The following is a 16,212-nucleotide window of genomic DNA, read 5'->3' on the forward strand; positions in this document are numbered from 1 at the left end:
TTTCAGTGTAGCAGAGAGGATGGCCATGCTTCCCAACCGGGAGACACCGCCATCGTCCAGCCCGGTTCGAGGTGAGGAGCACGCCGCACCCGCCGCCCGGAACCCGCTCCCCGGCCCCGCCCTTGGCGCCGCCTCTGGCGGCCGGCGCGCAGGCGCGGCGTCCGGCGCCGAGGGGAGCGGGGCCGCGCCGTGGGGGGCGGGCGCTGACGCCGCGGTGACGCTACGGTGACGCCGCGGTGACGCCGCCGGTGACGCTGACGCCGCCGGAGCGCGCTCTCGCGAGGGCTGGCGCGGCGGCAGGGGGCGGCAGGCCGGCGGCAGGGGGCGCTGTGCGGTGGCGCCCCGCCCCGCCGCGGCTCCGCCCGGCGCGGCTCATGTGCCGCCGCCGCCGCCTCCTCCGCCTCCCGCGGGACGAGGGGCGGCCGAGCGGCAGGGGCCGGCGGGCCGGCGGCGCCCTCTCGTCATGAACCTGCACCAGGTGCTGACGGGAGCCGTGAACCCCGGGGATAACTGCTTCTCCGTGGGGAGCCTGTATGACCAGCCCTTCACGGTGAGACCCTGCCAGGGCCCAGGGGGCCTCCGCCCGGCCCGCTCCGCAGCGCCTCGGTTCCCGGCGCCCGAGCCGGTGCCGAAAGCGGCCGCGTCAGGCGCGGCGGCGGCGGCAGCCGGCCCTTGGAGCGCCGTGGCCCGTCTCCGTTAGTGTCGTCGGCCGCTAGCGGCCTTGCCGACCGCCGAGGGAGGGCTTGCCCGAAAGGCCTACGGCACTCCCGCCTGCTCGGAGCCTGCCCCGGGGTGGCGTGCAAAACTTTCCCGGAGCGGCGGCGGTTCTCGAGCCGGGCGGTGCGGGCAGCGGCTGAGCTGGGCGGGACGGGACGGGACCGGCGGCCTCCGCCGCGGGGCAGGGCAGGGGCGGCGGGGCGGGTGCAGTGCCCGGCAGAGGCAGGCACCCACACGCCGCTCTTTGCGGGGTTTGCTAGCGCAGGAACATGGTGGCTTTGATGAAAGATTACATAAACGCCAGCCGGTACATGCGACTTGCTGTGGAAGGGAGTTTCAGCAGTCGCTTGCGGTCAGATACGTAATTAACATCCCTACGGGTCGTAGTTGAAGATCTTGAAATATCGTGCCTTAGTGTTGGGATTTGAAAACCGTCTTTGATCCTCCCTGACGACGCTTATACTGGACAAAACCACTTGCAGTATTTAGTAAAGGCTAAAGCTTTTTATTACTGTTTGTTTTTCTCCCTTTCGCTTTTGTTTTGTAAACAGACTTCTCTTGTGTTTTTATTCCCACCCTCCCTCCTAAACGTACCCCTCCTGCCTTCTGTTTTGGGCTGAAGAGGAATGAAATAAGACACAACGAAGTTTCTCGGTGAACGATGTTTTGAGTATTTTTAACATCTTTTCTGGCTCCCCCTAATTACAGCATAGAATGGTTTTGAATTTGATAGGTATATGGCAGATAGAAGTACAAGAATTAAGAAACTTATTTTTTACTGTCCTATTTAGGGTTCACAGTTAAGTTCAGCTGGGTACTACTTGCAGCTTTGCTCTGCGGGAGCAATGCGGTGTCAGTGCTTACTGTCAGTGTTTGGAGCGAAGCACCCTATATTTAGGCTGGCTTTGTAAAGTCTGTTTATCTACAGGCTTGTTTGCTGATGTGCTTGCTTCCAAAAAAATGAATCCTTTAAATAAGTTGATGTTGGAAGATTTCTTAAAGTGCAGCAGTTGGGACTTCAAATTCCAACTGTGCGAAACTTTCTGATTTTATATATCCAAAAATGTCAGAGACTCACCAGTGTTGGGAAACCTTTTAGTAAGAGAGAAGAAAGTTTGCTTTACAGTAAAATGCTAGTGAGCTTTCAAAGTATGGTCTTGGAAGTTTCCCATTTTTATTTCATTCTTTTTTAAGGGAAATTGTTCAAGTTATTAATGTTACTGAAGTGTTCTCTGCCTGTTATGGCCTAACTTATCAAAAGTGTTAGAGCTCCCCAATGGATAATAAGCATCTCTTTAGGGAGAAAAGAATGGTTGGGAAGTGCAGTTTTCAGTAACTGTTTCTATGGTCTCTTTTTTTACAAGAGCTGTTTTGACATAAATAGAGTAACAATGTTTCCTATAGACACATTCATCTTCATTTGTTTTGTTCTTTTCCCCAGAAGGTTGTTAATGTTATTCTCCTCGGATTGAAAACTGCTAACAGAAATATCCTCGACTGCTTCAGTTGTTTGGTGTTTTTTTTTTTTTGCTGTTACTCATTTTGTGATGGTATGTTAAGTTGAGGACGTTACTGAGAAAGGTTAAGAAGTGAAAGGTACTGAAGCTAATTTCTGCCTTTTTGGAAAGAAATGGTGGATTTAAACTTTAGAAAATCCAACAAGAAAAATGGACAGTTGTTTTTCCGTATCTAAAGTCAAGATTGTCATAATTATGCCTACAAGCATTAAAAAGTATAAATACTGTTGAATGACATCTTAAGAGATGGAAAAAGCTGTCATGTTTCAGCAAACTTATGTGATTCTGGTTTTCAAGGCTCAGAACTCATGACATTTCAGGGTTAGGTACTGTACAGGTGGGATAAGTTACCTTTGTCTGACCAGAGAACTTGGTCTGTGATACCTTTATTTTTATTGGATCCAGTACAGTTCAGAACACTGTCTGATATGCTGCATGGAATATTTAAGGTGAAAAGTTTTAAAATATTAAAGTTTTAAACTAAAAATAATATTCTTCTCCTAAACTCTGAAAAACTGGAAGCAAAACTAGTAAAAAGTGTCTATACCCACTGAATTGCATGCACCTTTTTGAATATGTGCAGTTCTGTTTTAAGATGATATTTGAGATACTTGTCCTAATGGTGTGCAGGTTTGTTGTTCTGGCCATTTTTTTAGGATGTGAAGTGTCAAGTGGAGCATGAACTTCCATGGAGAGAACACTGATAAAGAGTTTTTGGCAGGTCCTTTATTTATATATAGAAAAAAAGGCTCATAAGCATCAAGATATCATAAGAAGCATGCCTGTAATTTATCTGCTGAGAGTGAGCAGTAATAATGAATGCTACACTGAATAAATTAGAACTCAGCCCTTGGAAGTCAGAATTTGAGTGTTTACTCCCTGTGTGCTTCTCCTGAAATTGAATTGTTTTGTTTTCTGTGTGCTTGTCCACAGTGGAATACATCCTTTGCTTTCTTTTGATGCTTTCAGATCTGAAATATTTGAATAAGCCCCCATTTGTTTATAATAAGTTCATGGAGTTCATCACATAGGATACTGCTGTACTAGTTATTACTGAAGTTGTATTTAAGTTATTGGGTAACCTACACTGATAACACTTTTGTGATACATTGGTTTTGTGCATTTTTACTTATTTGGATCTGCTTCTGTAATACTTTTTTCCTTTTGTTTTTTTCACAAGTATTAGAAGAGCAAGAAAAAAATAAAGCACAATGAGCAATAGCAACTTTACAAGCATAAGTCCCACAACTGATAATGGAAGCCACAAAAGAATGATTGTTTGTAGGGATAAAAATTTGGGAAGGAAGGATAAATTGCATGGTTTATTTCAATACATCCAGAATCTGTTCTGGACAGATTTCATCTCTGTGTGTGATTAAACTCATCCTGATTTGAGATTTCCTTTGTGTGATTGATAAAATGTGAACTTTAAATATGAAGTTGAAAAGCACTTGGAAAATGTTTTTTTGCATAGTTTGGTGAAGACCACACTGAATTTTCTAAAGGTATTGGGTTGTGATATAAAGATTTCCAGCTTTGTAAATTTTTTGATAAACAAAAATAGACTCAATAATAGTTAGGCTCAATACATTTGTTACTTATCTGCCTAGAAAATACTTAACATTCTCTTTGTATTTAGAACTCATGCATATCTATAGTCAAGAAACTTGAGTGATCAGTCATAAAAGTCATTTGAGAAGTTACACTGTTTACTCGTGCTTCTTGATTGAGGGAAGGAAGCCTTTTTGACGCTTTTTGTTTCCCTATACTCCAGTTAACCTATTCTGACCTTAAGAAATTAATCGGGGTTTTTAAACTGAATTAATTAAAAAAAAGGGATAAAACCTCTTCACGCTTCAATGAAGAGTAGTGTCAGTGAGACCTGATTCTGAGTACATGACCAGTCAATTTGCCACTTAAGTATATCAGTTCAAGTGCTTTTTGATAGATTAGAAATTTTTTTTTCCAAGCTTGAAGAAAAGGTATTTCTTAAATTTAATCTTCTTAATGAAATAATTTTTTAAAATAAAATATTTAAATATAATACTTAGACTAGTGTAAGTTTGATACAATACTGGGGGTGGGGAGAGACCATGCTAAAAAGACTAGTGCAGATTTGTATCTGTGTGGGTGAGATCTTTTTTTTAACAGAGTAATTCAGTGAGGTGCCATGTGGTTCAGGGTGACTGTGCTTGTTCATTTTTGACTATTCTGTGCAAAGGAGAAAAATACAGACATTATTGGAGCATTGCTCATTTAATAGATTTATTTTACTTTATTTTTTCTTTACTTTTCATAAGAATGACCTTTGTAAATTTTCTTAGAAGAGGACCTCATGGGGGGTGTGTCGAATAAGAGAAGTGAGACACCAGGAAATACTCCTCTCCCACCTGTGCCTATTGGTGTTGCATATAAGCAGTATTTAGCCATTGCAGACTGAGGATGTATGATGTTTGTGCTCAGTCTGGCAGAAGAAACAAGTACCTCAGGTACTTAATAAAGATGTTTTTTTCTGGGGATTTTGGTAATAAGTTTTTGTTCCTAGTTTACAGTGCTTTTCCTTCCAACAGCTTTTTTTTTAATGGGGAAATGAATCTTCCCTAAGTAAGGTATAATGGCTGTAAAGGTTGTAGCAATACCTGTTGTAAACTTCCACTTTCAAATGTGATAGAAATATTATTCAGCTATTGTAGAATTTTGATACAGTCTTTTTAATTGGTCAGTTTGATCGTGAGCCCTGACATCCTGACCTTTAGGACTTGCTTAATTTGATTTGCAAGGGACATAAGAACACTTGAGACCCATGAATGATAAAAATGGCCTTGATGTGGCTTGAGAAGTACCTCCAGTACAGTAGCTGAATCAGCTGCAAAACAAAAGAAGCAAAAGATAGTCTGGGTTGTTGTACCAGCTTCCAGTACAGCTATACTGGGGAGAGAGCATTTTCAAGTAAGCTACTGTGAACTGTAAAGTGTGGTCACTTGGTCTGCTGCAGCTAGGTGGTTCTGTATGACCTTGGGCCTAGTTCAGATTTTTGTATTAGTCTGTATGTTCATCCCATACATATATATAAGCATGTGTTTATATACATTTTATTTTATAAATGTGTATGTGTGCACCGATACTGCTGCAGTTACCTGTGGATAGCTGGCAATTTCTGGTAACTATACCTGTGCAGTGCACCTAAGAGGTATAGGTTAGTTTGTGCAAGTTGTGCCAAAGTGTGTCAGTCCTTATGTAGCTGTAGCAGAAGCTATAACAAATGTCTCAGTAGACAAGAAATATATAAGGAGGGGTGAGTATAAGGGAAGTAATTGCTTTAGAGGTACTGTTGCTACGTAAGAGGTCAAGACCCATGCTCATTTTTCTTCTGTTGAGAGTAGAGTCTGATTTGGTATACGATTCTCTTAAGAATTGTGTATATCAGGTTTTCACTTCAGAAGTTAGAATAGTTCATATAATTGTCTATATGATTTTCTGTTGAAACTATCATGCTTTTAAAACACTATTGTCAAAATATCTCTTAATCTTCTCCAAACAAATACGATTTTAGAAATAAGAGCTGACATCTGATTAAAAGAATGGGTAGAAATTGTGTGAAAATGCAGTACTGCATGCAAAATCACATTTCTTTTCAGTGACACGAAACATCTTTCACTTCTTAATTTCAGGCTTGTTTTGCTATGTCAACAGCTAGTGGAATCCATGTTCATGCAGCTTGAACTAGTTCTATCTCGTCTATTTGTGTAACAGAAGAACAAAGTATTGTTTAATAAATATTCCAAGAATGTGATAATGTCAACATTATCTGCTTGTCCCATTGTTCAAAGACAACTTTCTTGTAAATCTTCTTGGACATTCTTAAAGTGAAAGGCTTTTATGGCTTGCCAAAATCAGGCTTTGAGAGGCTCAGCTTGCTTTAAAAAGGCATCTTAGGGTTTTGATTATTTGTTTGTTGGGTTTTGGTGTTTTGTTTTGTTTCAAATACATATCTATTTAGGAATTCTTTACTAGTTGAACTATATGGCCACATTATGTGTCCCCGCCTCCTCCCCAAAAGGCCAGATAATGTAGACAAGAGTATAGGTATGAGAAATGCTTACACTCTGACATTGCTTCTTGCCCTACATGTAATGGGACACTTGAATTACCTTTTTTCTTAGTTTCCATACCTTATAAAAATGAAATCTGTATAGCTTCTGTCAAAATGAAAATGAGTGACATGAGAACTATTGTGGATGAGTCTTGCAGTAAAAAAACAGATAAAATTGACTGACAGACAGAACTCATCTTTGTTGTTCTGAGAGACTGTTTGGGTATAGAAAGTATCCCTAACTCCTGAGTACTGACTTCCATTATACTGTGTTAAAATACCTGATATAATTTTCTGAGGTGAAAAAAATGTAAACGTAAACTTAGCCCAGCAGTTAATTTTGTGCTCTTGTTTTAAAGAAAGGTCTTTACAGGATACTACTGCTTAGAATCATTCAGAACTGGACTCTGGGTTCCGGTGGAGAGTGTATGAAGATGTGACTTCCCTGCTCAGAGACAGTCTAATGGATGGAGTGCAGTGAGGGCAGCAAATAACCAAAGGAAGGTCACCTTAGCAGGAGGGGAGCATTCCAGCTTCTCTCGCAAAGTGTGTGGTCAGTGTGAGGTGTAATGGGATTGGGATGGTAGGCAACAGTAGAAAAGGGAGCCAGTTGCAGTTTCATTTGCCAGACAGCTTAGTTACCTTCTATTCAGATGTCTTTTTCTTTAAAATAAATAGCTTCTTTACCCTCTGCATCCCTTTCCTTTTGTCTTTGAAATTGTCGTTCTCCCGCAGGCAGACATTGACTAAACGTGAAAAATAACCCCCAAGTCATCATCCTTCTGCTTGGCTGTAGTTATATTTGGAAGCTCTTTGAAAATGTGCCCCCCCCCCCCCCCCCCCCCCTTCCCTTCCTACCTCTTTGCGGACAGATCAGCTCTACGGGTTTGAGAGATAGTCAGTGTTTCTGCAGTTTATTGGGGATTGGGAAGTCAGTGTGACAAAGTATAATATAATCCATCTCTCTAGTCTGATGTCAGAGGTGATTCTTTTTTTGTTGTTTTTCTTAATGTCAGGGATCTTTTAGGTAATGTGGAAAATTACCAGAGTGTAGGGTAAGGAGGAATGACTATATTTTTCTTCAAAGAATGAGGGTTTATCAGGGCACTCCTCTTGCCCCTGCCCTGGTCTGGATTCTTATGGGTGTACTTATAAATAATTGTTAGAACTGAAAACTGTTAGGATGAGAAGATATTCCCGATTTTTCTTCAGAAAGTTCATCCCCGATTTGACAAACTTTTTTTGTAAACAGCATATGAAGTTGGGCAAGAAATGAGTATTAAATGTAAAATAATAGCCATGTTTAAACATAGCAAACCAGAGAAGTTATAGCTGTTGGATGATAGTTTATATTTATAAAGGGGACATTTTCAGGAAACAGCAAGTCTTGGATATTGGAACACCTCTTTGAGCACAGTCTGGATTAGCTGAAGATAGCCTGAGTTCTGATACCATTTTAAGTCCTTGTTCCTGATATGTTGATGAATATACCAGTTCCTAAAGACTACAGTGTGTAGTGTTGGATAGTCTACAGTTCTTCCACTGGAGAATGCCAGGTGCGCTCAGCACTTTTTTATATGCTAAAAATGGTCAAGTTCTTGATCTCATTAGAATGGTTTGTTTAACAATATGTAAGATATATGCTAGTTCTTGCTCACTGTGATGGAAATATTGTAGTGTTGTGATGCTGTGTGATCTCAGGCTTGCCTGTGGATCTAGAAATAGAATGTGATGAGACACATCTCGTAAATCTGTAAAGTGCTGATGAGGCCTGGAGGGACATATAGAAGAGCAGGTGGGTTTCATGCAGTCCTTGGCAATTCAGTCTTTTAAAGAGACGTTTTTAATAAAGCAATGTTACCTCTTTAAAGTGAAACACTTTTAAATTTTTTTATTAAAATTGCCTCCATACAGAACACTAAATTCAACGAAAAAGCTTGGAAAAAATTGAATATATGCTACTACTGAGTTTTTGTCTGGTGGACTACAGACTTAAATCAGAGAGTCACCAGGGGAGGTGGCTTTAAACTAAAGAAAAATAAGTTTGGTGAAGAACAGGTCTAAAGTTCATGTTACTGCAATATCAAAATAACTTTAACATTTGAACAAAAAAATAGTACTCTGTCTCCTCTTTTGGAATAAATTTTACATTAGACTTCTTTGGAGCCTGCAGCTTAATATGTCAGTTTGTAATAAATGCTGCTATTTTAACAGGGGAAATTACACTGCTTGAACCTCTTTTTGAAGCTGAAGAGGAGACAGGATAGGGCTCAGAGCTGACCAACAATAAATGATCGTAACTGAATATATGGTTATATTTAGTCTGCAGAAGCATTATAGACAACTTTTTCAATTATCAGGTTATTTTAAGGGTGAATGGTGGTCTGATGGTTGGAAAGTAATAACTGAATATTGTCTGAGAATGGTGATCACAGTCTTCTGGGTAAGACTGTTTTGTGGAAATATCACTGAACCCTTTGTGGGGAAAATTCTTTGGACTGAACTCTCCATACTTTTTATTTATTTTAATGTATGTAATGATATGATTGTCTGTGAGGCTTGGTAAAAGTACTTTTTCATGTGAAATGCCTGAAGACATGATCATCAGATTTGAAATTTGTAAATCTAGCATTAATTTTTTTATGCTTTTTTCCAAGTCAAAAGTGTTTTCAGTTAATATATTAGAAATTAGTAGGGTTGTTACAATGCATGATCATTTATGTCACTAAACAGAAATCTTCCATCTGCAGTTTCTGTGAGACTGTTCTGCTCTAATCTTTTGACCAACTAAAATGGCATTTTTGAGCCTTTTATCATACTCTATCAGTGTCTAAGAGAATACTATTGTTTTTGCTCTTAATTTTGTTGCTGCATTTCTGGCTCTTAACTTTTTAATGGATGTGCATTCCTTATTCTAGTACTTTTATCCTTGAATGCTGTATTATTATGGTTATTGGATGATTCTGCTCACTCTTGTTTCCACAGGTTACTCCAGTGTTTGATGTCTCCTTTTTAATCTGTGCTCAGTTTCTAACGAAAGTTGCATAAAGTTAATGCAGGAAATTTTGTTAGTTAAAGAGTTAGTTAAAGAGGAAATTTTGACTTGGATGTTGCGGTACTCAATCAGCTATCTCTGTGAATGTGTTAGATATATCAAATTATTTAGTGACAGTATAAATTTAAGAGAAAATAAAATTAATCTGTGGAATGCAAACAATGGGAGACTCAAGTCTGGAAGCACAATTTTACTTTTCTATAACTAAGGTTCATTCTGTTACCCTTTTGTTGTTGTTTTTTTTTTTTTTCTTTACTAAGTTCCTTAATACATGCTTTGTACCAGTTTAGCTCTTCAGTTCTATTCTTCCCTTTCAAAAATTTATTTTTAAATGCCTCTGTCTCCAGTCTAGGAAATATAGTACTTTTTCCTATTTTGCATTAACTTTGTTCTTCATGCTTTTTCTTTCTCTTAGATCTTTATATAATTCCATCTTTTTTGCCTCTTCTTGTGGTTTAATCCTAGCCAGCAGCTAAGCACCGTGCAGGCGCTCACTTGCTCTTCCCAACGTCGTCCAAACAATGGTTGGACTAGTTGATCTTCAAGGTCTTTTCTAACCTAGATGATTCTGTGATTTCCCCCTCACAGTGGAATGGGGAGAATCAAAGATAAAGTAGAGCTTGTGGCTTAAGTTTAGTAACTAATATAGAATAAAATTATATAATAATACCAATAAAATAATAATCATAAAGAAAAGGAGTATAGTGAAAAAGAGAGAATGAGAAATTAAAACCAAGAAAAGATAAGTGATGCACAGTGCAGTTGCCTACCACCCAGTGATAGATGACCAAGCAGTGATCCGCCACTTCTGGCCAACTCCCCCAAATTTATATACTAAGCATGATGTCCTGTAGTATGGAATATCCCTTTGGCTAGTTTGGATCAGCTGTCCTGGCCATGCTCCCTCCCAGCTTCTTGTGTACCTGCTTGCTGACAGAGCATGGGAAACTGAAAAATCCTTGACTTAGGATAAGTGCTACTTCAGAATGACTAAAACATCAGTGTATTATCAACACTAAATCCAAAATACAGCAGTGTACCAGCTACTAGGAAGAAAGTTACCTCTATCCCAGCTGAAACCAGGATACCTTTTGTATCTTGAACCACTGTTTGCTTGTTATACCAGTGTTGTGATGCACTTCTAAGCATGGAGGAAGACAAATTTGCCACTTCTGTTGCTTGATTTAAATTTCAGATATCTATTTGATCTCTGCAAATACCTCCGTACTTCTGTCTATCATGTTCTACATGGGTAGGATACATGTACTATACTGTATCATGCTTCACCGATACACTCTAAGTAGCTAAAGCTTTACTTGTTTCTTTTTTAGGCATATGCATCAGGATGTGATATTGTGGTATTGGGGACTGACTTTGAAAGATTACAGATAATCCCTGGAGCAAAACATGGAAACATTCAAGTGGGATGTGTGGACTGTTCAATGCAACAGGGGAAGGTAGGCAAAGCAGTGTTTCTAATAATGTTATAGCAATGTTAAGCACCTTCTCAGGAGCATGGATACTTACAGGTTAAGGCAAATAGACAAGACTGAAGAGTAAAGTGGCTAATTGCTTCCTGTCTTTATTTGTGGTAAGCAGCACAGTGAATGTGATATAGTAACCATAGGTAGGAGATTGCAGAGGATGTGTAAAGCCGCGCAGAAGATACAGACACACACAGGGCTCCGTAATGGAGACAGCAATAATTTGACTAAAAGATGAGTAAGGTGGAAACAAAGGTAACTTATTTGCTACGGATTCACACTACTGGGCACGTCATCAGCATGTGTTGATATTTTGGTGCCTGACAGCAGATCAGTGCTTCCACAAAAATTACGGTCAGATCATCCAGAAAAATGACGTTCCTTTCAAACAATTAATAAAGGCTTAAAATTGTTCGTGGACAGGCTTGAGTTCTCACATTTTCTTTCTCTTATGTAGGTAAACTGGATTAGAAATTTTGTATTTTAGACACTATTAAGTTTCAGGTGCTCTTTACAGAGGTCTGTCTTAATTGGTCAGCTGCAGTAAAAAAAGAAATATCCAGGTAACTCTCTACATTGGGATGTCATAGTGTGATTAAGCTATTCACCAATTCAGTAGGAGCTGTATCTGGGTTTACATTGGCTCCTGTGAGAGGGTACTTTTACTTTCTTTCTTTAAGCCTGTCCTAGTGAGGAGGTAATGAGCCTTCTGCACATTACCACAAGCCTTATGAGTTGATGAGAGCTTTGATTTCCTGTGTATGGAAGCCAATTCATGTTTACATGTGAAGTCTATGATGATGATCCCCAGCCACACTCTGGTCCTGCTTTTTAATGTTTGCGTGATGAATTTTTGCAATGGTAGTGAAGGAATGTAGATGAAAATGAAGAAATGTTCTCTTCTGTGTCTTTGGTACCTCGTAGCCATAAAGACTGCATGTATTTCTGCAATGGCTGCTATTAACTAGAAAGTTTTTTAGCATTCACTGGCCATATATTAACAGATGGTGAAATACGCATGCAGATCACATACCACAGTTAATCTTATAAGATTTTTCAGCAAATTTGCAAGGTCATCTTGACTGCGTGATAGCAATTTTGTGTGCGTTTAAATGACAAACTGTCCTTGAATTATAAATTAACACATGAATATATCAAACTGTCAAGCTAAGTAAGCTTTAGAATTTTTTAATTTCTTAAATAGGTAATTTTGATTCTGCAAGTTGATATTGTTTGCTGTTAGCGATTAGACTAGATGTATTTGCACAGTGCTAAAATACTAGGCAGTGAATGGCTAGGAATCTGCTTACTGTCTGGACTTACCAATACATTTCCAGTTCACTGTTGGAAGGAGGTTTTCTTCATACAGTTTCTCCATCAGTATTGACACACAGATTTCTCTTCAGTTTACCTCCAGATTATTCTTTGTTGTTTAAAAATCTACAGGAAGAACCAGAATGCAAATGCAGCTTATTTAGGTTACAATTTTGAACCTTTCTAAAAAGCATCCAGTTATAGTTTGTAGTTTAAAATTATGCACCTTTTAAATTTTTTACTTTATGGGGAGCTGCTATCAAGCATTTTCTCCATAGTATCTGGCCTTTACTCTCTTTGAAGGATCTCCATCATTCTCCCTTTGAATGACAGAATTGATTTGTAAAAGAGTTATATTCTAGTTATGAAATTGATGAGTTGAATTTTTCTCCATTCTTTCCCCCTAAATCCAGTTCTGGTTTTTAGTTTCCCAATTTTCCAGTTAGGAAGTTACTTGGAAGTAGCAACAGGTTAGAAATTAATTTATGACCCACCTGTCCAGGGGCAACATGGCACCATTTTCTTCTCTTCCTAGTGTAGTTTTGGAGATAAACTTGGTTCTCTAAGAACGAGGTGAGGGGAAAAAAATAGATGAGAATTTTTAATCATCCCAAGAAGGCGTGTATGTATATGTCTATATTTACATGTGTTTGTATGTGTATGTATATAAACTTCTTTTAAAAGGTCTCCCATACATTTGCAAGGACTATTTTCACAAACAGGACAATTTAATCTTAGGCCACTGAACCCAGTCTCTTGCTTCTGGTTGTAGGCAAGTTGGTAATCAACAGTTTATTTGTAAGTGGGTACAGTACTTGATCTTCTTGCACAGTGTAAGCTACAAGTCTCTTTCCACTTCTTCTAGAGAATATCAGAATCAAGGCCAAAACTTTTAATGATAACCTGACAAAAGATTTAATTGTTTTCATGGTTTGGCTTGTACAAATATCTAGCAGAGTACAAGAAAAAGGTCCTACCTTCAGTTCATTTGAAATGTTTAATCAAAGTTGTTTACATCATGGCTGGTGATTGCAGTGTTAAAATGTATATAAAGTGTTTTCTTTATGGAACAAACTGTTTTTACTGATGTCAAAGAAAAATGGTAGGTACTAACTAAAATTGTATTTAGTTTACATGCTAATAGGTTACCTATAGAAATTGGGAAGTAAAACCAGAAAGTCCTTTTTTTCAAGAGTGGAACCTACTAATTATTTTGAGTGTGAAAGCTCAGTTTTGAATCCAGGGTTTATAATTTCATTAACTATATTACAGTGGGGTTTTTTGTTTGTTTTTTAGTAGGCAATCTGTGGGTTCTTTTCTAAGGAACAGGGAGTTTTATTTTCTCCTGTTTGATGGTGGGTGATAATGTAACTTACTATGAGTTACCCTTTGAATGTGAAAAATGTTGAGAGTTTCTATGCAATGTGAAGGCCTGATGGGGAAAAACATAAGTGTATCAAGAAACTATTTGGATTGTACTAAAACTTTAGAACATGAGAACCTGATACTGCCAGTTACGTTCCTACTTTGGACAAAGTGGTGAGGGTGGATGAAGTTGTTGCCTCAAGGAATGATGCTTCATTCTTATATGGCGGTGGAAGGATTGCAGAGTCATAGAATGGTTTAGGTTGGAAGAGACCTCTAAAGATGATCTATCTAACCCTGCCCCCTCTGTTGTGGTTCAGGGATGTCTGTCACTAGATCTGGTTGCTCAAAGCCCCATCCAGCCGGACCTTGAATATTTCCAGGGATTTCTTCAGCTTTGCTGGACAACCTGTTCCAGTGTCTCATCAGCCACATTGTAAAAAATTTCTTCCTCATATCTAATCTAAATCTGCATTACCCCTGGTCCTATCACTACATGACCTGCTAAAAAGTCTTTCTCTGTCTTTCTGGTAAGTCCCCTTTAAGACTTCTCTGGACCCACTCTAATAGGTCTGTGTTCTTCTGATGCTCAGGATACCAGAGCTGGATGTAGTACTCCAGATGGGGTCTCATTAGAGTGGAGTACTGGCCACCCTTCTTTTGATGCAGCCCAGGATACGGTTGGCTTTTTGGGCTGCAAGTGTACATTGCTAGCTCACATTCAGTATTTGTCCACCAGCACCCCCAAGTTGTTATCCACAGGGCTGCTCTCAATCCATTAATTTCCCTAGTCTGTACTGATACTGGGGATTGCCCTGACCTGTGAGCAGGACCTTGCGCTTGCCTTTGTTGAACTTCATGAGGCTCACATGGGCCCACTCCTCAAGACTGTCAGGGTCCCTCTGGGTGGCATCCCTTCCCTCCAGCAAATCACCTGCACCATTCAGCTTGATGTTGTCTGCAGACATGCTGAGGGTGCACTCACTGTTGCTATCTGTCATTAGGAATGACTGTAACCTCTCTCTTACAACTCAGTAAGTCTTCTCTGCATGTCTAATTTCTAATAGCAGAACCTGGGACTGCAGTAGACATTTGGTTGACATCTGGGTGATTATTGTGGTAGTCTGGGAAATCCTTAACATGCAAATTTTCATTATTCTTTTTGGTGGCATGCTGCTCAGCAAGGGCTAGTCTGAGTGGCTGTATTATTGTGGAAGTCTGTGGAAGCTTTCTGGGGGTAGCAGTTGCTCTGGACACTACTTGTTTAACACTTTGGCTTGATAATGTTAGTTTGTCTTAAAAACCCACTAAACAATGAAAAATGGAAGAACTGTCCTCACTTGGAAAAAAGGAAAAATCTAATGAATATGAGTTATACAAACTTCTTGCTGTTGGAGTATGGATAGAATTATGACAATAAAAGAGTGAGGTAGTTAAAGAGAATTAGAGAGGGCAAATATTAGTCTGAGATGTAAGGACGAAGTTTCTTCAGGCATTTTACAACTGTGACAAAATTATTCTTGGCATTTTTGGGTCAGGATGATGTGTAGGTCCTTAGTGTGATAAACTTACTGAAATATCTGTTCTTTTTAACACAGAGGGTTTCTCTTGGAAGCTATGGATCTGTGGATTTTAGGATCTGTATGAATCTGTATGTTTGTACATCTATACATTTGTGCAGAGCATGTATATCTGCAATTAACAATCTGTTAATAATAAGAACTTAGATATGACAGTTTAGTGCTTTTTTTTTTCTTTAATACTGTTGTGGCTGATACTGAAATCAAAATGTATTTTATAAAGTGCCTCTGACTTTCTTTAATGTTAAAGGAAAGCTGAATAACTTCACAAAAATAGGAAATTGATTATTACAGCATATCAGAACTGTATATAGGCTCCTTTTAACTCAAACATCACTTCAGAATGCAGGATGGCCATTATGCATGACCTATGCAAATGATTGCATTTATGTAAATCTGTATTTCAGAGTGGTTTTAGGCAACATTGCCTTGTGATGGTTCTCTCGGATCCTTTGTCTGAGGTCTTTAACATACATTTGTCTTGTTTTGTCTCTTCTTAGAAAGTCTTTTAAACTTACTTTTATGTAGATAACTTGAGATAAAATACTCTTAATTTTGTCTTAATCCAAGTTTGGGGTGGCTGAAGCCACTAATGGAGTAAAACTGAAACACCCATTGAAGCTGACCATACTGCAACTTTTTCAAAGTATTTTATGTTAGCATTTAGTAGTTCTTCTGTTTTGTGGTTCTTTGCATTGGCTGTTTAGTTTGTGTAGCTCGAGTCTTTTTGAAATTAACTTTTTATAATGTAGCACATTCTCATGCCAGGGAAATCCATAAAAGTACCCTAAGTACCATGAGGTTAGTTCTGTTTCTGAGAATGTGAACTCTTCAGACTCCTCTGAGTGTTTACCTAATTTAATGTGGAAAGGATAATAGATCTGATTTTTTTTAAAGAAAAAATAAATGTTCATGTGCACCTGTATTTTCCGTAGTTCATCACAACTAATATATAAATAAAGAATTGTATTTTTATTATTGTCAACACTTGCTTCATGATTTTTGCTAGATGTTTGTTTTTCTGTTAACAGAAGGGAATATGTATGTGAACTTCAAATTTATCTACCAGGAGGGTTAAATGTAGAAT

General features: G+C 39.0%; 1 protein-coding gene across 4 annotated transcripts in view; it reads left to right on the plus strand.

Annotated features, from left to right (window-relative positions):
* The first annotated feature begins 367 nt into the window (after positions 1–367).
* DMXL1 (Dmx like 1) overlaps positions 368–16,212 on the plus strand; it is an 86,072-nt gene continuing 70,227 nt past the window's right edge. For all 4 annotated transcript variants that reach the window (XM_074932514.1, XM_074932515.1, XM_074932516.1 and 1 more), the window contains exons 1-2: positions 368–550; positions 10,714–10,839. In XM_074932514.1, coding sequence (XP_074788615.1) covers positions 464–550; positions 10,714–10,839 — 213 coding nt within the window. In that variant the 5' untranslated portion in view covers positions 368–463. The remainder of the gene's footprint in view (positions 551–10,713; positions 10,840–16,212) is intronic.

Source organism: Athene noctua, chromosome Z (assembly GCF_965140245.1).
Source record: "Athene noctua chromosome Z, bAthNoc1.hap1.1, whole genome shotgun sequence".
In the NCBI taxonomy this organism is placed as follows: domain Eukaryota; kingdom Metazoa; phylum Chordata; class Aves; order Strigiformes; family Strigidae; genus Athene; species Athene noctua.